The sequence below is a fragment of the Glandiceps talaboti genome, chromosome 18 (assembly GCF_964340395.1).
Source record: "Glandiceps talaboti chromosome 18, keGlaTala1.1, whole genome shotgun sequence".
Classification (NCBI taxonomy): Eukaryota; Metazoa; Hemichordata; class Enteropneusta; family Spengelidae; genus Glandiceps; species Glandiceps talaboti.
Window position 1 is genome coordinate 13,867,047 of NC_135566.1, and position 26,898 is coordinate 13,893,944.

General features: G+C 36.6%; 2 protein-coding genes across 2 annotated transcripts; both read right to left on the reverse strand.

Moving 5' to 3' along the window:
• Positions 1-2,809: 2,809 nt before the first annotated feature.
• LOC144449542 (dehydrogenase/reductase SDR family member 11-like) lies at positions 2,810-7,724 on the reverse strand. Its single transcript, XM_078140088.1, has 7 exons — positions 7,593-7,724; positions 6,164-6,373; positions 5,465-5,556; positions 4,893-5,025; positions 3,929-4,015; positions 3,445-3,510; positions 2,810-2,851 (listed from the first exon to the last, which is right to left on the reverse strand). The coding sequence occupies exons 1-7, from the start codon at positions 7,722-7,724 to the stop codon at positions 2,810-2,812; spliced, it is 762 nt and encodes a 253-aa protein (XP_077996214.1).
• A 2,356-nt stretch (positions 7,725-10,080) lies between these two features.
• LOC144448955 (adenosine receptor A2a-like) lies at positions 10,081-25,887 on the reverse strand. Its single transcript, XM_078139343.1, has 2 exons — positions 24,557-25,887; positions 10,081-11,352 (listed from the first exon to the last, which is right to left on the reverse strand). The coding sequence occupies exons 1-2, from the start codon at positions 25,127-25,129 to the stop codon at positions 10,924-10,926; spliced, it is 1,002 nt and encodes a 333-aa protein (XP_077995469.1). The 5' UTR covers positions 25,130-25,887; the 3' UTR covers positions 10,081-10,923.
• Positions 25,888-26,898: the final 1,011 nt, after the last annotated feature.

Here is a 26,898-nt window from a genome sequence, read left to right on the forward strand (position 1 = left end):
CTTATAATTACAGCCATAAGATAAAGTTGGGTTCTCAAGTATGATGACAAGCACATAACTAGATTATAATCAGCGTTGCAACATTGTCACCCTATTGCTACTAGTACTACGTGACTGCATAATCAATGAATTAACTACAGACGTGAAATGCCTGTAGGAGGCGCCAGACTCGTTTCATGCATGTTCACCTTTGCTTGTACGCAGTGGTGACGTGTACGTATGTATTTATATACAAGCCCAGAATACTACAGAAAAACGAACTACCCAAGTTGCCGCTGAAAAGTACTGCATTCAAAGCACGTGTTTATTTGGTTGTTGGTACAAATAAAAATCAAAAAGTTTAAATTTTCTTTTCATTCTTAAATGTGCACTAGCTGCAACTGGGACATTTTTTTCATCAAATTATCAAAGATATACATTCACTAAAAATTGTCAGTTACTCATAAAATGCCTTTATATCTAGTAATTACTGGTCAATATTATTTGTATGTAGTGTAGTGTCATATTTAAATCTTGAGCGAAAGCTCGGTTTTGAATCTGTCACCATGTTAAAACTGTACTAGTTGTAACTGGAGTATAATTTTTTGATCAGACAACCACAATATATTAACCGATTTTTAAAAAAAAAAATACCAATAATTAATTATTGTTAATCGGTGGTTGATCATCCAATAGTAGTACAGAAACAGGATAAAATCATGATCACCGTTGAGGGTGCTGATTTTTGCGGACCCAAAAGTCAATTTAATTTGATTTATCGTGTATACAGCTACAACAAATATGATTACTAACAGGTGATACTTTTCAAGCGGTACAATATAATTATGAATAAGGTATTGTACCTAACAAAACAGGTTTTTTAATGTTCTAGTTGGAGCAAGTGCAGCTTTAAGCGTATTTTTTTACATCATATAATTGTTGTGCTTATTCTGTTTAGAAAAATGGTGTATAGAGGAAGCTGTAAAGTAATAAGTCACATACAAATCAGATAGAATTATGGAATTTGCCGGTGAGTAAACTATTCTACAGCGTGCTGACTCATTGCAATATTTATGCATATTTATCTATAATAAGCTTATGACATGATGCGCCACGTCATCATCATTTTTGGGGTAAATTTAGCAGTCCAAAATGTTCTAGCTTTTAAATCGCATTGCTCGTACCATTACATTATGGATCTGAAACGAGACAAAAAAATATAACAAAATTAAAAACAACGGTTATACATCATGATCTCTTGTGAAGCCGTGTTACGGGCGTGTAGATGTTTTATTGTGAAATCAAAATGCTTGTCTAGTACTGCCTGTGCTTACAACTGTTTGCAATAGAAGTTGTTCTACTCAGGTTTATAGCATAGAGCGTACCGAGTCGCGGATCACTTTCCCTGACAACTAACTTCTGCAATTCTTTCAAAACTTTTCCATATAAAAGCTCGTCCCTATCTCTTTTGAAATATTAACATAATTGTTGTGATTTGCTCGTCTTGTTTTCTTGGGAACAAACAATCTGTTATTTTCCCATAGTCACTCTAGAGTTAACACAGTATTCGGCAGCCATGTTGGATTTTAAAATGGCATGACTTTGATACGGTTTTCGCAGTTTTGTACGATGACCCGCAATTATTTTCTTGATTTAAACTGAAAATGGGTTTGATTTTTCGTGAAAAGTAAAAGTTTGAGGTGCATGCTACAGTACAACGTTAATAAAGATCATAACTAGAAATTCACTTGCACCAACGAAAATACCCGGATGCAAAGCAAGTTGTCACACAACGATCACGATAACTGAACATTCGGATACTTTATTTTTTTTTAAAAACTTCTTGTGTTACAGCTAGGACACGTTGGAAAACCCTCCAATGTATGAATAAATATTATAGCACATATAGGTTCAAAGAGCAACATGCATTTCAACACGTTTATAGTACCTACTGTTTTAAATTATATTTACTGCCCTTCGCACACTTCTATACGTTATGGATATTAATATCAGCTATCATGTCGTGTTAATATCAACCTCTAGTTTTTTCTGCTAACCCTATACATACCTAACTACTTTAAATTTCGATACAAAACAAAAATACTACTTCCGAATGAAAAGTTTATGGACTACAGCGACAGGTGCACTGGTATATATCATTATTTGCATCATCAAATGTACAGGATAAAAATTTACACTTTAAAAAAAATAACGATATCGTTATTTTTAAAGGCACTGAAGTCAACGTCCACAAACCACCACGATATCACCAGTATCTTATACTATCGTTCCCTGTGAGAACTACTTCTCTCCCCACACCCTAAGACCACTATAGAGAAACTATAGTGGTCTGCATCACACCACAACATTCACTGCATGTCCATTTTTGTCCGGTAGGAACGGTATTGAGATGGGGTTTGGTAATTTTGCCCACTGACGTATCTACGCTTCTCAGTTTCAAAGACATTAATGCTCAGTGAATCAAGTTATTTTGATATTAGACGGAACGAAACGCCGCATTCGTTTGTAATTTACCGTTCCGAGTAGCTACATTTTACTTTCATGCTATAATGAAGCTCAAAACAATGGGATTGTACAATTTGTGGTCTCATTGCCTCATGTAATGTGTTCTGGCCTTGGATAAACGACAAGATCAGCTTGCGATGGTGATATACTAATTTGGAGTTTATTTCCAACAAAAACAATTAATCATATTCATCCAAGAGTAGTCAATTGAGTTAATATAGTTCATGAAATAAACTTGTTGTTTGTGACGGTCAGTCAGCCTCTCGTCCAAGTCGTCCAATCTACGCCATCATCTAAGCGTATATTAACTCTGCTGTTCTGTCGGCCGCACCACGATATCGTGAACCTGTCAGTAAACACAAAGAAGAAGCATATTACTATGTTCAAGTATAAATTAAATAATCATAAATAGTTTCATGAACTTTACAGGAGACATTTATTTTATGTTATTTAATTTTTCCCCTGTCGTCAAATTTTAGTGATGACGTCATCATTTATGTACCAAAATTTTCACTTGTAGGCTGGTACCACATCTTAATAATCTTAGGCTTTCCTCAAACTTACTTTCATAAATTAATGTATTGTTTAGACCGATGATTATTTTTTCAGATCTGAAAAAACATGAAACTGCCTGATGGTTCTCTGAAAATATCAAACGTAACCATGAGCTGTGATAAACATTTGTTCTGTAAGTTTGTTTTTGTTCCCGTTAGCAAGATACGGTAAACCTTGAAATTTCGCTAAAGTTTTATCTTCGCTTATTTGGCTCAGCAACAAAAACACACAAACAAGTAGGGACTAAAATGATTTCCTTTACATGAAGACAATGTACCAGTCTCGCATTTAGTAAAATCAGACTTTGAGAACAAGTTGAAGACAGTAAATTCGCAAAATGTCTAGTGGTGAAAATATCTAGGTTTACAGTAAACCAGCATTTACCTGTACGTGTGGAGGAGCCTTCATAATATATACAACCATGTCAGCGATGTCTTTCGCCTCCAGACACTACGAAATAATAATAAATCAACATTATCACCATCGCCGTCGTCGTCGTCGTTATCATCATTGTTAACGTCAACAAAATAAATCGTCGTCATCGTATGGAAAGCCGGATGGGACCATCGTCATCATCGCCATCGTCATCGTCATCGTCATCGTCGTCAACATCATAATCGTCGTCATCGTCATCATCATCGTCATCGTCATAATTGTCGTCATAATCGACGTCATCATCATACCCTTCAGATATAATTATCAAATTCACAAATCGTGTTTGCGAAAAAAAAAGATACATTCTTGTCTCACTCCTGTCGTTCTTATTTGAATATTTAAAATATTTGAACACACATAGCCTCCTAACCATCCTGACATACTAGAATAATATCTCGTGTATTGTATAGTCTTATATATAAGATGTACTGACCGTGAACTGGTCATATATTTGTTGTCCTCTTTCTTCGCCATTCATTCTGATTTGAAAATCTGTTTTCACAAGGCCAGGTGAAACTGCCTGGAAAAAAAGAGGAGGTTAATTCATGTTTACTGCCATTCAGTACATGCGACTGTTGATTCAGAATTCCTAACAACATGTATTAACATTTCAAGTCTCGCCTGTACACCAACTTTCATTGTTAATTCATACATTATCACTGATCCCTCGTTGGCTATGTTTGTAAACAAAAGATATCACACAATCTATTGGCAAATTTGGTTTAGCTATATATATGTCTCAAAAAGGGTTCGAAAACCTAAAACTCTATTTTTTTCTGTTACATCAGCTCTTCGCGAATAGCAGCCATTTTGTCCTCCCGGGCATACAGCTTGCCTTGTATATGAGAATTTCAGCAATGTATCGAGGAAACACTTCATGCATGATATTCCAACTATCAATCAACCATTCTAGATTATATTTACTCTTTATATTATGTTCATTTTGGATGTAGTATGCTAACCAAACCAATGTGACATATTTCTCATCGTAACACCGTAGAAATGATGGGTCAGTCGATCAGTTAAAAACAGGTTTTTGTTTTTTTAAGTTGTAAAAAGGTAAGCGTACGTGGACATGTTGGTGATACTTTCATTTCATAATTCTTTTACATTCTGAATGACTTCGATATGACAATTAAAAGTCAGAAGAAAACTGTGAACCATACTTATTATTAAAGTTCCCAAATTTTGGTAATAAATGATAATTTTCGCTCAGATACGTGATCGTGGAGTCGCCATATAGGATCGGTCGGATTCCGAGAAACACAGAATTAATTACGGACGCCCTAAGGAGTATTTATGTGAGTGTAGCTAGCTAATTGTTTAATAAAACAACATGGAACAGAAAAAAAGAACAACTTAGCACTAAATTCAAGGAGTAAAGCACTCGTACTTACAGTTACTCTTATTCTAGGATTCGACTGCCACAATTCTTGTCGGAGTCCCTCAGTCAGACCCTTCACCATGTGTTTAGTTCCTGCATAGAAATTTAATGGATAAGCTCCCATCGCCACACGATGACCAGACAGACTATTGCAGATAACGTTTTGGTCAAGATAAAGAGATGAAAATAAAACGAGATACGTCTAGAATTAAACAAAGACATGACTAAAGCCAAATTGCTAAAAGAAAACGTATTTATGTTCTGTGTGTGTGTGTGTGTGTGTATGTGTATGTGTATGTGTGCGTTTGTCTCTCTGTGTATGTGTATGTGTGTGTATGTGTGTCAGTACGTATATATATATATATATATATATATATATATATATATATATATATATATATATATATATATATATATATATATATATATATATATATATATATATACTGAAATAATTCATAAATAAACATGTATTTTGGGGACGCTATCGTCTGACGAAAACTGCCCGGCCCCGAAGGACCCGCCGTCCCTAACAAAACATAAACATCACAATAGATTTTGAAAGGAGTACATATGCAATCTAACCTGTTAATGTGAATTATATGACCTTCTGTATTCTTCTCTTGCATTTGTTTAACTGCTTCTCTGGTACAAATACACAGGGCCAGTACATTGACCTGTTGATAGATTATTAGAACAGTTAATTATACATACGTCTACATCATGTGGTACAGAAAGCTGACAACATGACAGACAAACAGACAGACAGACAGACAGACAGACAGACAGACAGACAGACAGACAGACAGACAGACAGACAGTCTTTGCAACCCCGAAATAAACCCAAGAATTGTCTTAGCCCCCCCCCCCCCAGTAACACTAGATAATAGCGTATGTGCAATTATATGGAACACCCCCCCCCCCACCCGCATTCTGAATGTATGCAATTTTATGGTATTCGTTTGGGTATCGACTCAACTATTTCATAATTAGATATAGTGTAGTAGTGTACAAGGTAAGCGACCCCTCCCGAGGTTTAATTTTGTTCAGAGTCAATCTCTCTCTCTCTCTCTCTCTCTCTCTCTCTCTCTCTCTCTCTCTCTCTCTCTCTCTCTCTCTCTCTCTCTCTCTCTCTCTCTCTCTCTCTCTCTCTCTCTCTCTCCACACCGACATTTCACCAAATATATATTATATTAGGGAGCTCCCTTTACATCCCTAATTTTGTTCGTGTTTCCCCCCCCCCCCCCAATTTTCTCTCAACCCCCCCCCCACCTGTTGCCTTACATCTAACATTTCCCGCCAGTCTTCAGTCTTTCCATCCAGTAAAGTAGTAGCATGGGACAGACCGGCATTATTTATACACACGTCGACACCACCGTCGTTTTTCTTGATTTCCTCAAACATTGCTAATATGTCTTGTTCCTGTCTGAGGTCACATTTGATTGGATGTAAAGTTCCCTTTGTGTTAAGTGATTTTAACTCGTCAGATAATTTCTGAAATAAAATAAAAACAATTATTTTTCAGTCGTACAAACTGGAAAAACTATGCGTTCGAATTCTCTTAAAGCATTCACGACTTATAATATCCCTATCTAACAGTTATACAACTCCGCACTTTGCTCAATGTTCTTGAAACTATAGAGTGACCTTTTTTCAGGTCGACGACGCACCTTACAAGACTATTCTACAGTCAGCGTAATCCAAGTTGTAATCCGACAGGACAGGCATATAACGGATATGTCTATGCGTGTCCAGGATAGACTTTGGCGCGGCTTTTCCAGTTGCCGGGTGGGGGAGCTGAAGAGAACTATTTTGCTCAATTCTTATGTCGCAGAATCCCCTCCCCCCCCACCATGCATAGACTAGCAAACAATCATTTTCATGCCCTTCCCGGAATGAACCCAAGAAATCAAAACAAATTACCAGGTGGTCACCTTTTATTTGACCACTATACTGAGGAGACCCATACCCCTGATTTGCCACTTGCCCCTGTAAAAATGATGATCTGGGAGGGGCTCGAATAACTATTGGAGGGCGGGTTCAAAGTAAGGGTATATACACGACGTATACTGCATAACTCATGTAAACGTTTGACTGTTGATTTTTAAGATGTTTGACCTCCTCTTTGAACGCATTGTACGACCTTTTGACCCCATATTTTGGACAACGTAGTTTCCAAGTTGCCGATTTTTTTCCGAGGCTTTTGAGTCCAATTTCAGGCAGAATGTAGACATTTCACCCTTAATTTCTGGCTGAAATATAGATTTTTGACCTCTATTTAGATTTGTGAATTTTTGTAGCGTCTGTTCTTGTAATTTAAATCCGCCAGGGCACACCTGCACCTATTACCCACCCCATCCCCTATCCCCCATCCCCGGGAATAACAAAATAACGAGAAGTTGCTGTGGGAATAGACTGCAAGATGCGTTGTTTCGTTCCGCCGTCAACGGCCTCCTCTCACCCGGCACCCGTCACGGCGTACATTACAGACAACTGTTGGAACTGACCAAGAAAATAATACACATGTGTAAAAGTGGATATCAAAAAATAACATTTTAAAGAAAAAGATTCCACCACTAACAATAATAATCTATGGCTCTAATGTGTGATCGAGTCACGGATGGACCTTTTGTTTATGCGACCTTGAACCATGATAACATTGTATAACATTGCAGGCTTGAATTGGTATCTATTAAGTTCTAGACCTACCTACCTTGATAGAATCCACGTTTCTACCACATCCGTACACCTTCAGTCCATGTTCAGCCAGAATCCTTGCTATTGCAGCTCCGATGCCGACAGAAGCACCTGTCACTAACGCAACACGACCAACCCAACGATCCATTCTGCTAAATTCAAGGTTAACTGGCAAGTTTTATCATGGATGTATAGTGTGTCAAGTGGATCATTAGCATATCATTAGCATATCTTGTACTGCTAATTTTCAACCAGCTCAATTTGGAGTTTGACCTTTGACGTAGGAATGACTGGCTGAGATATTAAAGGCCAACACACTTTTCAGTGAATAGTATACATGAGCAACGCTTCAGAACGTAATACGCATACGTCACATTTGCCCCACATGATGAGGTCGGGCAATTGCTGTCGGGCAAGTGATACACGTCGCCAACATCACAGGGTGCAGCGAGCATGTTATTGATTGATTGATTGATTGATCGATCGATCGATCGATTTATGAATTGATTTGTTATTTGGTTGGTTGAATGATTAATCGAATGATCAATTTTTGTGGTGAAATAAACTTATTTTGAGTGTGACATTGATCAATTGACTCGTCGATTTTTGTAGTGATATAAAACTTTTTTCCCTTCTTTTCCGGAGCTGTGAGCATCTCTCTCCTGGCTCTGGCTTTGGAGTGAGGCCGTGAGGCCGAACTCAGGGCATTCATAGATAAAGTATATGTTCCAGTTATACAATAAGCTTATATCTCGTCTCGTATGCAGTCTTTTTCCTTTTATAACAGTACTTGCTGATCATAAGTTTTGATACTTACATCAAACCTTCTTTAACTAAAATTTTTACTTCTGATAGAGTTTTTTCCGCCAAATAAGTGTTGGAGTAACTGAGAAGTGGTATGCAAGATAGGCTGTTTTCTCCTGTCTCGAAAATGAATTAAGAAATAAAGTCCACGAAGACAACATTAATTACTTGTTCCCTGTACATATGTTTATTATAATACAAGCATATCGTATATACATTTTATCAGTTACATGGTGAGTGCATTTTATGTTCCTCATTTTTTCTCTTCTGTGATAAAACCGTGAAAGAATATATTATCCCTCTCTAGATAATGTGGAAATATGCAATATTAAAATACAATTTGAATTATGAAATGTATACAGGCTTGATACTTATATAGAAAGGAAACACAGCAATGGCTTGAAGATTAATATTTGGTGAGAGAGAGGAAAATAAGTTGTCTGACAGAGTTATTGAAAGATTGGTCCTGAGCACGAGAAATCTGTGATCATCTTGATCCTAAGTGATACATATGACATGAGAGAGCCTGGGATTGAATCATGGACCCTTACAAGTTTTCAAAATATTTAGAATGCATGCATTTGAAAAATAACAAAACCCACATAGCGTTCAATACTACAAATCCTGGCCGGTTTTTTTTTTATAGAATCGTTCCATATTAGTAAAGACCTCATTAATATTAAAACGTTAACGTAACGTCAATGAGGTGCACAAAAATTTCGCTGTTCTCCGTTGTCGGCGCTACTAAAACACTAACATATTCGTTGACGATACATTAATCTAAATCTAAATTTAAAATTGAATGCTATTTTCAGAGGAAAAGTTACACAAGATTTCCCTTCGAATGATGCCATGCCGCCATTGTGAAAAGTTGCGCCCTCACATGGTGATTTAGAGAAAACTGGTATGTGACTTGCGGGTTTTTAGAGGACGATTGCCGGTCTTAGTATCTCGTCTATATCCTACCCCTCTACACACATAACACGCATGCACAAATAACATTTTCTAAATCATGATACCAATAATAGTTATTGCATACAATTAAAGCTTTATGAAAACTACGGACCCAGTACCAGTAAATAACTTATTCACTTTAGACATACCAGTGCAGTTGGGTTTGAGAACAATGGGTCACAAATCGCCGAAGAGGGCGAGAGAAATACTAAGATCCGAGAAACTGTCTCATTTATCAAATTTTCTATTCTTTGAGAGAAGTTTTAATGGAAGTAGAAATTCAGGCACATGTTAAACATTTGTTTCCAGTAAGAGGAAACAGTGGATACTTTTTTTTTGTCTATGATCATTAGAAACCGTTACTGACAACATCTTACATCATCTTTTCTGTAGTTAGACGTCGTTGAAAAGAATGCTCTTGGATTTTATGTATATCTCCAAAAATAAATAGTACTAAGGCGAAATAAAAAAAATAGTGTGTTTCGATAACCCAACCGATCCAGGTTTAAGCAACCGTCCCTAAACACTTTTTACAAGCAAGAAGGTAAAATTTTGACAATTTACTTCTATTTCCCTGTAGATTTTCTTGCCAAAGTATTTTTGGTTACTTTTCTGAAATCACATTCCAGAGAGAAACGATATCATTTCAGACTATAACAGCACAATCTGCATATTGTGTTCTCTCTACTTCTGAATCACATAATTGTCTTCATTTGCTTCTTGTACACCTCATCAAATGTTATAGACTATTACCTTTGTGGAAGTAGTGTGACCAACGAGCATCTTGTCTTTGGGTCGAACAATTATTAAGTAAGTAATTAAATAATGAAATGTAAAATGAAATAAAAAAACCGGCGACATACCTACCCTATTTTCTGAAACAAACATTTATTTTTTTTATTTTTGCCAAATATCATTCCAGGGTGGAGGCAGACGAGCGCCCTCTTTAGGGTGTCATAACCTTATATCATGCGAGCGTTCACTCACTCACTCACTCACTCACTCGCTCACTCACTCACCACTCACTACAAATCAAACTTTCTTTGTTGGTGTCCATTATTGTTAAGTTACACTATTGTTACTTTTAGTAACACTTCTACGATAATTTATGAAGTTATCAAGCGAATGAATAAATTATGATCTCTGACTTTGGGTGATACTGGCATAACTGTGTGCACGCCCAGGTTCTTATAAAAGTCTTTGTAAAATTCTGTACATTTAAGCTTAACGCTAATAAGGCAACGTATTGAATTACAATTACATGTAGCATTTGAAACAGTATATACACAATTATGCCATTTGTATTTTAATAATTTCATAGTCATGAATTATTTTTTAAGTGATCGATATTTTTACAATACTGACGTAGTAGTAGTAAATGTCTATTGCATCATTTTACACATTCCGCACAAAATTGTGTTATTTTTTTTAATCACATTCTTAACCCCGCTTACACTAACCGTCATTTACAATGTTGATTAGATTTTTGTCAAGCCAGACGAGAATCTGTTTCAGGTGGGATGATTTCAATTGTATATCGATCGAGTAAATGTAAATCTCATCTTGAAAAGCTCTGGCGTACATGCAGATCATAGAACTTCGGTACTTAATGTACCTCTCCCCGGGGATTTATCAGTGATAGAGGGCACTCGTACACTCTTCGTCGTCGAATCACTGACCTGATTCGGAAAACATTTCCGACAACATGGACACACTGTGAAAAGAACTTTCCGATAGGCAACTCGAAAGTCCCTACCAAAGCCATACAGGATCGGGTTCAAGGCGGAGTTGCCATGTGAAAGGAATATGCAGAAATTCAGCAAGCTAAGTGGTACGTAGCAACCCGATGTACAAAATAAGAATATGGTGTCAAGCACGTAGATTGGAAACCAACAGAACATGAAGAACATGATGATGATTGCGAGTGACTTGGCAGCTTTCAGTTCTTTCCAGGTTCCTCCTCCCCGTCCGTGTCTTTTTGGCATGTTGTGATTTTCAAGCGCAGCTATACTTCGTATCTGTAGAGGGAGAGAGAACAAGATATGTGGGTTAGACTCGAAAGTGGCAGTCAGACAACTCATTGCATTAACATTCTAGTTGAACAAGTTACCCATAAAGAAGTCTGTAAGAATTGAAGACTAAAAAATATAAAAGGGGAACAAAGACGAGACTGTTGTTTTTTTATTTTAGCTACATTTACATATGGACAGAGAAAAGAAGCCATTTTCACATATTAACCTGCAACGTGTGACCGCTCTATAATATAATTTTTTTTTTTAAATTGGCAAATATGGCTTAGTAGAGACCTGATATACGCCGGTGTGAGGCCTTCTGGGAAACAACCAAAATTAGGAACTCCCCACCACACCTCTCAAGTTTCGTTGGAAACAAAACGCTAGGAGCTTCACACTTCTTCATATCCCTCAAGTTTAATTAAATTTGAATCAGTACTTTTTTGAACTATCGTGTTCTCAGACAGACAGACAGACAGACAGACAGACAGACAGACAGACAGACAGACAGACAGACAGATATAAAACAAATCTTAGATAATGGATATATAACAAACAGCGTCATAGAATCATTTATACAGATTACAACTGAGTATCACGTTTGGGTTCTGCCAAGAGTAAGTGGTGGTAAACCGTATGCTTCAGTAAATAAAATATTGAACAAAAAGAAATACCACCTCAAAGCTCAGCTTATACCCTTTCAAACGTGTTTTGTTAAACTTTTCTACGTTTTACTCTGAAAGACCGAGCCATCATTCTTAACTTGTAACAGGGTCACTTCACCCAAGGCTTGGATTAATTAGATGTACTTAACGCCACATCCAATAAACATCAACTGTATATACTTACTGAATATCAAGCAATTCGTGTTAACTTTCCCCATTATAGTGCTCATTGAAAACCACATTATCAAATAACAACACACTGTGGGCACTTTCATGTCTCGACTAAAACTCGTATCAATGTAGTTTCGTACAGGATCATGTGATATCGTTAGTGACAATTAGTCGTGGTACTCACTGTGACCGAAATATCGCCGTGATTTTTAGTACTAACAAACACAAATTGTTCATTAAAGCAGGTAACGTCAGATACATATATTAAAGTTTAAGTAGAAAAGGTCGATTCTCAAAGGACTGTGGTTTATTACCTCGCTTAGAACACACATACGCCGATGACAATTTCCGGTCAAATGTCGTTTGACATTTCACGAACCATATGCATGCCATATCGATTTATGTATAAACTTCACTTCGTAATGTTGACAGTGAACTAAATGAATAAATATTACCTATGTCTTCATTTAGAAAACTTTTGTTGACTTTAAACCTTGTGATGTGTTTGTCCGTTACTTCAACACGTTAAAATGATATTACGTTGTTGTTTTTATTGCATTTTTCGTTGTATGGGATATGATTTAATGCGGCTACACTTAAAACCAAGACTGGCTCTGCTTTTTAAAAATAAAAAGTAGTTTTTTTAAAAGAATTGCGCAAATCTTCGCACATGCCTCCAGCTCCCTGTGATTCAAACTAAGTGAGGTATAACCTTGTTACATTTAATACAATATTCTTTCCTGGAGACATGAAAATTAGGCCTAATAAAAAAAATTGTGTGGTTCCAATTACTCTCAATTTTAGAATAGGTGGGGTATGTAGATTTTTTATTTTATTATATACTTTTTTTTCATGTTTGATTGTCAAGTTCAGGTTTTCCATTGTTTTCCAACTGGTCTCTGTGTTATTGGGTTCTTCTCATCAGATGTACAGCCATTACAGATTGGAGGAACAGTTTTATATTGTCTTTTTAAGTTGATGTCAATTTCCGCATTCACAATTCTGGCGAGACTTCACAACAATTTTCGCGATTTTATTATTTTTTTCTCGAATACGTAAAAAAAAGTTTAGGGTTGGCAGTGAAAAACTAGGTGGGGTCGGGTAACCGGGACCAAACAATTATTTGTTTATGGCCTTAGTACTGTGTTCCAATATTAATATTGACTTGTCTGGTTATCCGTGTTGATTTTACAAATCAATTCTGTTTTAATAGGACGAAACACCGAGGATCGTGTTTCTCTGTAATGATTTGAATAAATGATAAAATTTAGGCAATAGGGATGAGATGCCACGAAATTATCATGAAACTCTTACGCTACTACGTGTTAATAAATGACGCTAAGCAATGCTGATGTCGATCCAATGTTAGTAAGTTGTTTGCCTTGAAGTAGACAGTCGAAATGTGTTTTAACTGGGGTGTTGTTTTTTTGATCACCCAAACAACAACTTTTTCACTGAAAATTGTTAAAATACGTAATATGTAAATTAAAGGTCCATATTATATATAAGTAATATAGTAATAAGTTCAAATAATTACTCATAAGGGGGTGCTGAATTTTGGGAGCGGACCCAAAACTCAATTTGATTGGATATGCTGCACCATACATTGTGAACGACTGCATACTATATGTATACCCACATAATTCAATACATCTCATGGTGGACAACTTTACTAGTATAAGTCATCATATCATATCGAGTTTCAAACTTTAGTTACTTTTAATGTTTTCATTCAAAGTGTACGATTACTACCGTTACTGTGTACAACTTCATATCAACAACAGAACTGCGATCACTTTTAAATTTATTATTATTGTTCGCTAACGCGAATTGTATGTCAGATTGACAACATAACAAGGGTTAGGTCGGTCGTGAGAAAAAGAAAAACTAACTAATGGCCTATTAAGTAATAAATATCCGCATTTAAATTTGTACTATTTTTGGAATCGCAGAACCTCCTGTATTTGCTTGCGGGTTACATTTACCTCTACACTTGCTTTGCACTGATTTAGCCATGGACATTGCAGTAAGTGGTCGAAGTTGACTAATTGAATAAAGGGGTTGCCCTTCATAGTACACCGTGTATAGTGTAAACCCATACTGTGCACGATATTAATTGATTTATGCTCATAGCTTAATTTGCCTACATTTTAACCAAGTTAAATGTGTATCGCTTTAAATTGTACAGAATACAGCATGTTTGCTTTTTTCTGCAGGCCTTAATTTTACTTTACATTGCACAAGTATAGTGACAGTTGCTTTCAAATGTATGTATGTATGTATGTATGTATGTATGTATGTATGTATGTATGTATGTATGCATGCATGCATGCACGCACACACACACGCACGCACGCACGCACGCACGCACGTACGTACGTACGTACGTACGTACATGTACGTATGTATGTATGTATGTATGTCGGAAATGTACATCATAAAGTCACAAGTGGTTTGATCAAAGTTGGTTTAAATAGAAGTAATTCCAAATTCATTACCAAATACTATAGTGTAAGCTCGATAATAGGTTCTTACAAAATATGGAGAATGAGATGTAGGTACCGTAACAAGATATTACGTGAACGTTTGTCATAAGTCGTTCACTTGTCACTATGATTTCCTGCAAGGTATTGTGCGTGTATTCAAGAATTTTCAAAGGAATATGGTCAACTTTATTCTTTCTAAAGTCTACAATCATTTGTTTTGTCTTATTGACGTTTAATTGCAAATTATTACGACCACACCAATCAACAAGTTTGTCCACCTGGTCTCAACGTATGTTGACTCATTGTTATTCAGATTATTAAAGGCTGCTACGGTTGTGTCACCAGCAAATTTGACTATCAATGACCCCTCACTTGTTTAACAATCGTGAGTGACAAGAGAATATAACATTTGGGAAAGGACGGACACATCCCTGTAGTGAATCGAACCTGTAGTTAATGTGATTGGATCCAAAGAAGGTGACCCAACTTTAACAACCTGAGGCCTATCCAATAGGAAATCCAGAACGCAGTTACAAATTAAAGTGTGTTGTTGAAGCCAAGTCTGAGTAATTCCTTGTGAAGGTTAGCAGGTATGTACCTACCTGTATTAAGTAAATATAATAAGGGTGTCATTAACGTACGTGGGTGTCTTCATGAGTTCATAGACACAACCAACCTATGCATCATGTATAGGGAATTGTTTAATATACTCTTGAGATTGGTGTAACTTACAAATTCTATACATAGCTGTAATGCTATAAATTTAAACTCATTACTTTTCAACATCGTGCTACTTACAGAATGTCTAAAATTGTCAAAGGAATCCAGAAAACGAAAGTCATTAGTTCCACTAGAATGGTTTTTATAGCTGAATCAACGCTCTGCGCTTATTTGTACACATTCTTCAGCTGCAGGTCTAAATTTTGTATATATTCACGACGAGTTCACCATCTCGTGATTTTCTCTTGCATTTCGTCAAGAAAAAAAATTTCGAGGGAGTGAAATAACTACTCCATATACGGCTAGATTGGAAGCAACAAAGCATTATTGTGAGACAAGCGGGAATGGTCTGTATACTAGTAAGGGAATAGATTATCCAGAGCTTATTAAACGTGATAATCCCGCTATAAGCTGACATTCCATGAGCACTTTTTTAAAATATCTAATAGGTCTTATCAATTGCAAGCTGGCCAAGCTTGTATGTTAGGTACTAGCAATATTCAAACCTGGTCTCAGATGTATAAGACGTTGTGTAGTGTAGTGTAGTGTAGTGTAGTGTAGTGTAGTGTAGTGTAGTGTAGTGTAGTGTAGTGTAGTATAGTGTAGTGTACATAGTGTAGTGTATAGTGTAGTGTAGTGTAGTGTAGTGTAGTGTAGTGTAGTGTAGTGTAGTGTACATAGTGTAGTGTAGTGTAGTGTAGTGTAGTGTAGTGTAGTGTAGTGTAGTATACATAGTGTAGTGTACTGTAGTGTAGTGTAGTGTTAATAAATTGTGTGATCACGTGTTCAATATTTACACTTTAAATATCCGGCAAAAACTATTCTCGAGCTCCCGCAAAGATAAATTTCCGACAGTAATGGAGTATGTCATACTGTCTTGACAAATAAAGAGTTATATGTCCATACAATCTTCTCAATCTTCTTATTTCCTGAAGCTTCCAATAAATCTAACAATGTCAATGATCTAAATATGTAGACTAATTAACTAAGTTAATTATTATGGAACTTGAATCAAAAACCAAATACAAACAGAATGGTACTTTTCTTAGACAGGGTACGTTGTTTGCACATTTCTACAATGCCATTATCGCTATGCTAGTCAAACTCCCCTTAGCTATCACCAAGTAAAGACAACATTGATTGTATGTTTTTCCCCAGTAGCTCAAGTGGGATGTTGTTATAGTGATTCACTGATATGAATACCAAATATAGATAACAGTATGATATATAGACACATTAGCTAGTCAAGTTATGGCCGGCTATCTATAATACCGGAAATGAAATTGACATGAAAGTCAGACATTTTTTGTAATAGGCAAAATATTTCAAAAATTGTGTGTATTAAACATGACTTCAGAAAATAAGTATTTTTCTTTAATTTTTTGAAAATTACTTCAACCCCAAGATTCGATACTCGTCGGTCACATTTACTTCCTTGAGCGTTTGATGAGGTGTAAAAGAAGTAAATGAAGACAATTATGAAATAAGTAGACGAACACGTTATGCAAACTGCTCTGTAACCACGTTTTTTTAAAAAGTGACTACAGATCGTACAGGCGAAGGCATGAAGGTTTACATGGAAATAGAAGTAAATTGTTACCATAACGATTTGCCTTAAACTAGGGTCGGTCGGTTCATCGGAAACACCCTATGTTTCTTATTTGCCAAATAATTTGGCCTGAATAGAAAAGAGACATTTTTCTTTGGCTTATTAATACTAAAACCTACACAGTGCACTGCTCAGAATTATCTTAACCACTAAATCTTCCCAAATCCTCCGTTTTCAGAATTCCATGTCATTTTTAATGATCCTTCTATCTAGTTATGATCACTGTTTAGTTTCTGAAACAAGCAATCATTTAAAATCCTCTGGTACCGCGCTCCCTTCATACCAAAATTCCTTGTAGCAGAGCCTCTTGAAAAAGCAATATTAATAATTTTCACGCTCATATAAATATGTAGGTATAGCATAACTGTTTCTTTTTAAAAATACAAATGTACTGTACATAACTGTTACTTAGAATTCGATATTTACAGAAGTCATACAGTTTTGATACAGTATTTCCTGGGATTGAAACGAGTGCGTGTGCCATCTGTCCACGTGTTTGTTTAGCATCATGAAATATTATAGTATTATTTGTGAAGACAAAGCTGCAGTCTGAATTAGGTGCATATATATATATACTAAAATAACATATATTGAATATAAAGAGTAGCTTGTACGTAATACCATTTTTCTTCTGTTTTATTTTGTCTTCGAATTTTGCAAGAAAAAATATGGAAACTCGTCTAATATTATAAAGAGTACTTAATGTGAAATACATCTCGGAAGTAAACCGTTTCAACTTTTGTTACTTTGTTTACGAAAACTCCGACAAATTCCTAGTTGAAATTAATAAAAAGTACCAAGGGTCACCGCACACGTTTTTTAAATAGAGATCAAAATTTTATCAAAATTATGCCATTCTAGAATCCAATATGGCCGCCGAATATTGTGTTAACTCTATGTGGAAAATAAAAGATGGTCGATCATGGTCAAGGTCAAGGTCATGAGGTGAGAGGGTTCCAGATAATTCATGCCATAACTAATACTACTGTATATTGCATATCTTCTGCCCTTTCTTTGTTATCCGTTGAGTTGATTGTTTGAAGTGGACATTATAAATTTATTTACCCATCATGACAAAGTTGGCTGTCAATACACTTTCCAATACTTCAAACTACAATCTAAACACATACCGTGTATTATAACCTAAGAAAGTTGATTAGTTTATTAAATTGCGTAAAGTCATTTCCTTAATAACTCTCGAATCAAGGAAAATATCGAATTCAAAATGTTATCAATAAACGTAAGATATTGACACGTGATTTAAATCTAAAAATTGTTTAGTTTGGATGATATTTGTTAACTTACGTTAACCACAGAATTCACAAACATGCCACAATTTAGTTATCATACATTATGTAGGTCTCATGTGGTGGGCCGTCACTGGGGCTTATGTGTGCTTGAGAAAGAGGACCGGAAAGCTCGACAGGGTTGTAAAATGAGAAGGGGGGCTGGGAGGTTGGGGGGGGGCTGTAAGACAGGACCAATCACCAATGCCATGTCTATGGAAAAGTGCTGACAGAAATAGAACTCAGCGAATAATCAAAACAATACTGACTCTAAAATTGGAATTAAAACATATTGACAGCAAGTGATCGGTCACAATCATGGAAATTACCCAGGACACTGATTAGTTTCACCTCTTTATTTTGAATACTAGTAGTTGTCGTATCGAATAAGATAGAAATTATTTAAGTGGAAGAAAAACAGGTCGGTACTGAATCATGATAAAAGCAAACGGAAAACCAATATGTAACTAAACCAGATAAGTAACACTGGAAATGTCTCAGGAGAAACTCTTTTACACGTTTTTAATTTCATTCACTTTATGGAAGTAGTTTATTTGACTGAACTCAAGGAAATTGGAGTATAAAGTAGATAAAATGCTTGGACGTTTTAAAGCAGGTGAAATGTCAGTTCCACCGATTGCAAACACTGTAGGGTTGTTAGAAGCCCTTGGCTCGTAGCTGCAAATGTAAGGGAGTGTTATGTTATGCTTTAATCTGTCCATGTATGTATGTATGTATGTATGTATGTATGTATGTATGTATGTATGTATGTATGTATGTGTGTGTGTGTATGTATGTATGTATGTATGTATGTATGTATATATGTATGTATGTATGTATGTATGTATGTATGTATTATGTGATATGTGTGTGTGTATGTGTCAGTCTGTGGACACGATATCTCAAAAACTACTACATCGACTCTGACGAAACTTGCTACACATCTTCCATATTGTAAATATCCAATGAATATATGAATCATTTGCATAATTAATTATTTTAGTAATTATTGCGTTTGTTGTTGCCCATTAAAAACGACATGAAAGCTTAAATTACATGAAACAATTCTTTACCAGCTGAATTGCAGCATTTAAAAAAAATGTCTTGTTGGTTGGATACTATTGCTTCGGTCAAACTATGCATGAGTCAGTTTGTTTGTACATTCTGATGATAATGTGATTTTTAATGCTACGAGTGGCTGAAGTACCGGAAGATAAACGTTGCAATAATTCTCCTATAATTCTGACTAGTATTGACAGGGTACACGAGAACAATCAAACCATTGTCATGGCAATGTTTCTCGAATCTAGCCTTGAACGGAAAGCACCACTTAAAAGTATATTCGAACTTGATGTAATAATAGTATGTAAAACGAAACACGAACCGAAATGAGGAGACTTGAATCTCAGTAGTAAAAAGCTTTAATCAATTTAAGTCATGTCAGTGCATGAGTTTACAAACATCATGACCATGTTTCATCTTTCCGTTGCACATGACGGTCAGTGATTAGGGTGAATGTATTATTTTTTTTCTGTTTCTCTTTACCCTACCGCGACTCAAATTGTCAGCGCCGACGTCAAAATGAAATAAAAAAAATTATTTTCGCCCGCCCGTAATATTGTATGGAAACAGAAACCCTCTCTGGCAAGAATAAACAAGTGTTTAGATCTTCGCCGTCATCTACAGTCATGGCGGCGGTGACGACGCTTGTTCACGAACAGAGCATTTCTTTCCTGACGGAAGTTATTCAAGAAGAGCGGGGGGGGGGGGGGTAGACAAGAAAAGTTTAAAGTTGTGCTGAGAACATACCAGTGTGTAGAGAAGTTGAAAAGGGCTTGTTACTGATAAAACAGAAGATATGATGACTGCTAACACTTATCACAATATATTACCCAATGCAAATTATGTTGTTGATTTGCTTACCATGGCGTACAAACGTTGCGTATCAAAAGAAACATGCCGGAGAAGTGAAGGGATGTGGGGAAGGGGTTCCCGCTGTAAAATTAAGTGTTCTTTACGCCATGTTCAACTTTTGTTTATATCTATACTGAAAATATATGTACTCAAAAGTGATCAATTACATATTACATGACCCCCATTTTGACCTTTGCTAACTTATTGGCGAATGAACCAGACATCTCATGCAGTGTAACTACGCTGTAAGGTCAGTTCTCTCTTGTCACAGCAGTGTGTGTGGTGCTGAATCCGACTTACCGCAGGGTTTTCTACAGGTTTCAATATTGACACCACTTGTTTGACAAGAAGAGGAAACCATTAAACAGAGTGATATTTCTGGTATGTGTAATGATATGAACAATGACTATTGAAATATTATGTTATTGCATTCTCGCACACCAGAGCTGTTAACTTTCTTCCGCGACACTGCGAAATAACGTACCACTTGGACGGTGCCGTAAAAGAGGCTGTGGTTTACGACGATGTGTTATTAGTTAGGTCAGTTATGACATGATCGCATCGTAACAAATGATGCAGGTTATTTGAAATTGTCGTTTACGTAGCCTGACAACTTTATAAAGTATGAAATGGATGAACCACATGGCATTTTTATCCATATCATAAAGGCATACATTGTATTAAACCTGCATTAACTGCAACTGGGACATTTTTATATCAAATAACCAAAGATATATATATTCACGAAAAATTGATCAATTACTTATTTTTGAAAACAGAGTATCTGTTAATTATTGGTCAATATTATCTGTAGGTAGTGTTACCGACTTGTCTTTGGTGGTAAAGCTGTTAACCAAATCCAAGAGGTAAACTCAATGCACACAGGCTGTCTCTGAGGTACCAGAATCTCAGGACACGTATTCTGTGGAAAAACTCACAAAGGACTCAAAATATTACTTTTGGTGAAGATGGTGTATGCTCAAACCAACAATACGAGAGCTTTTAGATTAGTTCTCCTTCACTTACAGCAGTCCAGACTAAATTGAATCAATTAGTTCTCCGTAGTATTTCTACCACGACTCAGATCAGTTTACCGTAAGTTAAAGACGTGTTGCTCTCCTGCTCCCGGGTATCCCCCACTAATCTCTTCCCGGTACAAGTTGGCCTCCGGGCATACATCCAACATTCAAAGCTTCATTCCGTAATACAAATATGGTCAGTAAAAAACATGTTTACAGTAAGCTTCAATTCTTTTCCTTATTTAGGAAGTGTTTATAAACCACGGTTAATTTAATTCAGAAATAAATAGTTTTGAAAATACCTTTTTCTACTCTAGCTGAATTCATTAAAAGTTTGTGATTTATCACTTATAGTGACACTTGCAACATTCACTTAATTACATGTAATAACATGACCTAGCTTGTACATGTATTACCATCTCGTTAATCGATTAGACCTCACACAGTCGGGTAGCCGAGATCTAATTTATGTTTGTTTATTACACAATTATATACTTTGTAAATTGTAACAGTGGTGTAGTGACATGCTTAAATAGTTATCAAAGCTCAGTTTTCAATCTGTCACCATATGATGGTAAAACTGTACTCGTATACTAGTACATCGTACATGTGAATCAGTGGTCGATATTGTCCATAAGCCGTACAGAAACAAATTGAAATTGTATCGACGTTGAGGGTGCTGACTTTTGGGTGCATACTCAAAAATTAATTATGATTTTATTCATCATGTATATACAGCTACAAAAAATACGTTTACCCACAGGTGATACAACACTGTTCAATGTGTATGATATTACTAACAAAACATTTTGTAGTGTTTCAGTCGCAGCAAGTACATATACTAGAATAGTTTAACCGCCACCATTGTTCTACGTCACTCTAGCGTTTTGTGAAAACACTCGGGAATGAACACTGAAATTTAACCACATCAGAATACTGATCTTTAGGGAAGAGATATTAATACATCACATTTATTTTGCCGGCCAATATATTCTAACACATAAAGCTGACGTCACAAAATATACACTCTCTAGCCGTATACTTCACAGCATTAACTTTTCTCTAGAGGGCGTGATTTCTAGTTAAGGTCACACAAACGCACAGTATCAGTAACACACGTAGCACGTCTCCTCAAACTACCCTGGCTTGCATATAACTTTTATATAGCTAAACTCTAGTAAAAAGAAGTGTGGTCACTTGATAATTCTCTGTGCATGGCAAACTATTTGTATTGAAACGCAACACTACAAACACAATGACATTTCACAATTCGTCGACGACAGCTTGTCGTGGTTGTCAGGTTTCACCGAACACGAAACAAGATATAATAAGCAACAGTAAGGCTTACATTGATCATACTGCGATTACGTCAATGTGATTTCAGAACACAAAGGACCCAAATTATGAGTAAACAAAAATGGGTTTCCTTGGCTACATATTAATCAACTGAACATGTAAATATTTCAAACCTTTCCCAAACCCCACTATGCGTATCATTTAAGAGTTTAATCTCAAAATCAAACTAAGTTTTCTTTCAATTTCATGCTTTGCCTTTACGTTCAGAACTATAGAAAAATTACTATTTCAAATGCTTTTATTTTTATTTTATGTTGTGTAAAAAAGGGCGGGCTTATGCACAATGGTGCTTGAGTTAAATTAAACCGTTCCAACTTTAATGTATTCTAAATTATAATGTAATTGGATACTCCCCATGGTATTTCCATTTGGTAACATTGAATATAAATTGAAAGGCTGGCCGCGGAGGCGTGAATGATATATGTGCAGTCTGTCGGCAACTGCAGTAATACTGGGATGAGGTTGTCTATGCCTAGATATCGGCAACACATGTTCGATGACATATACAGATCGATATTAAAACCAGCAGTCGTGTATTTGTTGACACCTACTTTATTCTTTGGTTTTTGTGTTGAATAGCCGTCAAAAGGACTGATGTATGATATACAAAGGAGTCCATCATTGAAAACTGTTCAGATTTTTCTAGTATAGGTGTGAATCATACCATAACCCGTACAGTACACAGTATGTAACTTTCAAATTATTCTATCACTGTGCCACGGGGTGGTAGAATGGTTTCTTTTCTTCGATTTTTTGCTGTTATTTCTGTACTTTACATTTCCTTGGTTACATAAAATAAGTCCCTAAAACACACGATACGCAGAAATTTTGATGCGGAACGAATGTTTTAGTACACAAAATAATGAACAACACCCAAAATATTGGGTTTTGAGTGATAATACCTACACACGCACGTACATAGAGCAAATACAGTAACTATATAGTGTAGGTTGACCGACCGGCGGCTCACCATACAAGACTATATCTTTAGTACATGTATGCACTTGTCAAGTCTGATGTGTCAATTTCGTGCAATCCCAGACCACTGGGAGTTGAGTTGAAATGTACAAATAGAACCTGCGGTAATGAAAGCCTACATGGCAAAATTCCGATTGTGGTTGAAACAAACCCATATTGTGATTGGCAACGGAAGAATTACTACATGGGGTTATTATCGACCTCCATCATCGACTCACACAGTGCCAAACTCTAGTAGTACTCATATATACTAAATGATAAACCAAAGTTGAAAGTAAAATTTAGATTTGGGGGCTTTGCCGAGTATTAACCAAGAATTGTGCTATTAGAGTGTTAGCACGGACGTAAGTTTTAGTAACTAAGTGTTATACGCACGACAAAGCATCCGACATTCTCTCTGCTGCAAAGATACTTAGAGTGGATATTGATCAGAGCAAATTATACGGACATTGATATGTAAGGTAAATACTATGCTTATTGACCAGTGGGTGCCTGTCTGTCTGGGTTTGTAGATAGGTGAGTAGGAAGGTAAAGATGCATGAACGGACAGACAGACAGACAGACAGACAGACAGACTGACAGACAGACAGACAGACAGACAGACAGACAGACAGACAGACAGACAGACAGACAGACAGACAGACAGACAGGCAGGCAGGCAGACAGGCAGGCAGACAGACAGACAGACAGACAGACAGACAGACAGACAGGTAGGCAGGCAGGCAGGCAGACTAGACACATACATACATACATACATACATACATACATACATACATACATACATACATACATATACACACACACACACACACATACATACATACATACATACATACATACATACATACATGCATGCATGCATACATACATACATACATACATACATACATACATACATACATACATACATACATACATACATACATACATATAAATGAATAGATAGGCGAGAGGTGGCTGAGTGGGCGCCCTGAACGAAACATCTTACGTTGTAAAAATCCTTACCTGTTTTTTAGCGGTATGAAAGATGCTTCCATAGAGTATGACCATAACAAGGAGTGGTATGATTATGGCAACCACAAAGTTGAAGAACATGTAGTCCATACCGATCATTTCCATGAAGAGACATTGAGGCTCAGGTGGTCTCCCGAGGTTCCATCCCATCAACGGCAACATGCCAATTATACCCGAGACAATCCACGACATGGCTATCATTGCAATGGCACTCTTTGGGGTCATAATTGCATGGTATCTGAGAGGGTGACCGATAGCAATATAACGATCAACGCTAACTCCGATCAGACTGAACGTCGAACTGGCACACATCCACAGTAAAAATGCCAGCATGAAGAGGCAACCTTCAAAATGTTTTGGCAAACCATGGCTAGTTAAAATAGCAAATGGAATTGCTAGTGCACCGACTAGAAGGTCAGCCACAGAGAGGGACAGAATAAAATAGTTAGTGATAGTTTGTAAACGTTTGTAGCGAAAGATTACCCAAATGACGAGACCGTTCCCAAATACAGCCAATACCGCTATTATAGTCTCGATTACGATGTAAAAAAGTTCAACAGCCATGTCGTAATCTTCAAAATAACTGTTTAACCCTCCATACCTAATTGTATCCTCTACGTACAGAGTCACAAATGACAGCACTCAATTCACAGCAGAATAATTAGCAGCATTCGTTTGACGACATCAAAATGTTCAATACCAGAGCCATGGTCTTCATGCGTTACATTACATTTGTCAAGTCTAGCATAGCATAGCAAACAATCCGATCATTTGTCTGAACGCATACCCGCTCTTACTATTCAGACGAATGTTGTTTTTGAAGCCAGCTGAGCACGGCCAGCAGTGGTACAAATGTCCTTTTGATACTGCTGTGTTTAAACTGATGTATTTGTATCACATTCAAACGGGATACGTTGTAGTCAAGCTAACTTATCGCAGTAGGTTGTCAATACGCCGAATAGTTCGCAATCCAAACTCCAGTACTGACCTAGCCAATGTTCCAACAGTCTTGTTTAAGGTAAAATAAACTGTCACTGAACGTTGTCAAGGAGTCCCTTCTTGCTATCGTCAGATAGTTTGATCTCGTGTTCATATAATAATGTTTAAACCCTGCGTTTACATCAATTCGTTGAATTTAAGCAACAAAATATTTTAAGTTCATTGCTAGTTTTTCCGTACACAAAACGAGAGTCCTCACTAAGTTGACTGGCTGATGAAAACGGCAAATTATGGAGCTCGTGGAAATGGCACGTATCAATTGACCCCTATTAAGGCAACTGTGATTCGTGGTTGTGTCCGGTTTTTACAATTGGGCACTCCTAGTTTAGTAGACCACACTTGAGAGAACGTCCGCTAGTCTAGTAAAATCAGTAATGACACGCAAGACACGCAACAGCAATTGAGAACGCCACCAAACTTTTCGCGCTTCTATAATATCCGTGTTAAAGAGTTCCCAGAATCTGATCACCACATCCGTCCGTCTAGAAATAACCAGAGTACAAAAACATGAAGGTTAAAAACCAGCGGTTACTCAACGTGTACGTAGTAATGTCTCCTCTAAACTCACATTTCAAAGCCTGTCCACGTGACAACTTCTTTCATTTCCGTTCATTACAAATTCAATTTGATGCGATGAATTGATTGCTGTTATGGGTATGATGTCATCACGTGTGTTGAATATCAAATAAAATATCGAAAATCCCGATGACCTGCCTACACATGTTTAGGCCGGGGGTTTTATATTGACATGAACGCGTTGCAGCCATGCAGGATTTAAACGTTATGCCGAAGCAATTAATGGATTTACAACTTGCCATAAACAAAAACACGTTACAAGAATACTTGAGCATTAGTGCATGCAAGAAGGCTTTTATTTACTGTATATCCTGTATGGCTGACAAACCGCACACCTATAGAACACACTGGCATAACATACTAGTGCTTCAAAACATACGAGGATATCAACAACATTCACGCGCGCGCACGCACACACGCATACACGCATACACGTACACGCACGCACACACACGCATACGCACACACGCATGACATAAAAATACAAAATGATAAAACTAGACTTATTAGATTACATGTAAGGTGTATATATATATATATATAAACAATTGTCTATGGTATATACATGTGACACTTTTTCATATTCCATTCAAATATTGATAAAGATTATTTACAATATGTCAACCAGAATGTCAATGTCACAATACCCTTCAAAAAAATGGAAATTTAATGGGTTAATAATTTCTCATTAATCTGAGAAAAAATGATTATTGGCTACTTTGACAACAGGTAATTAGAGAGAGGACATTCATTGGCTA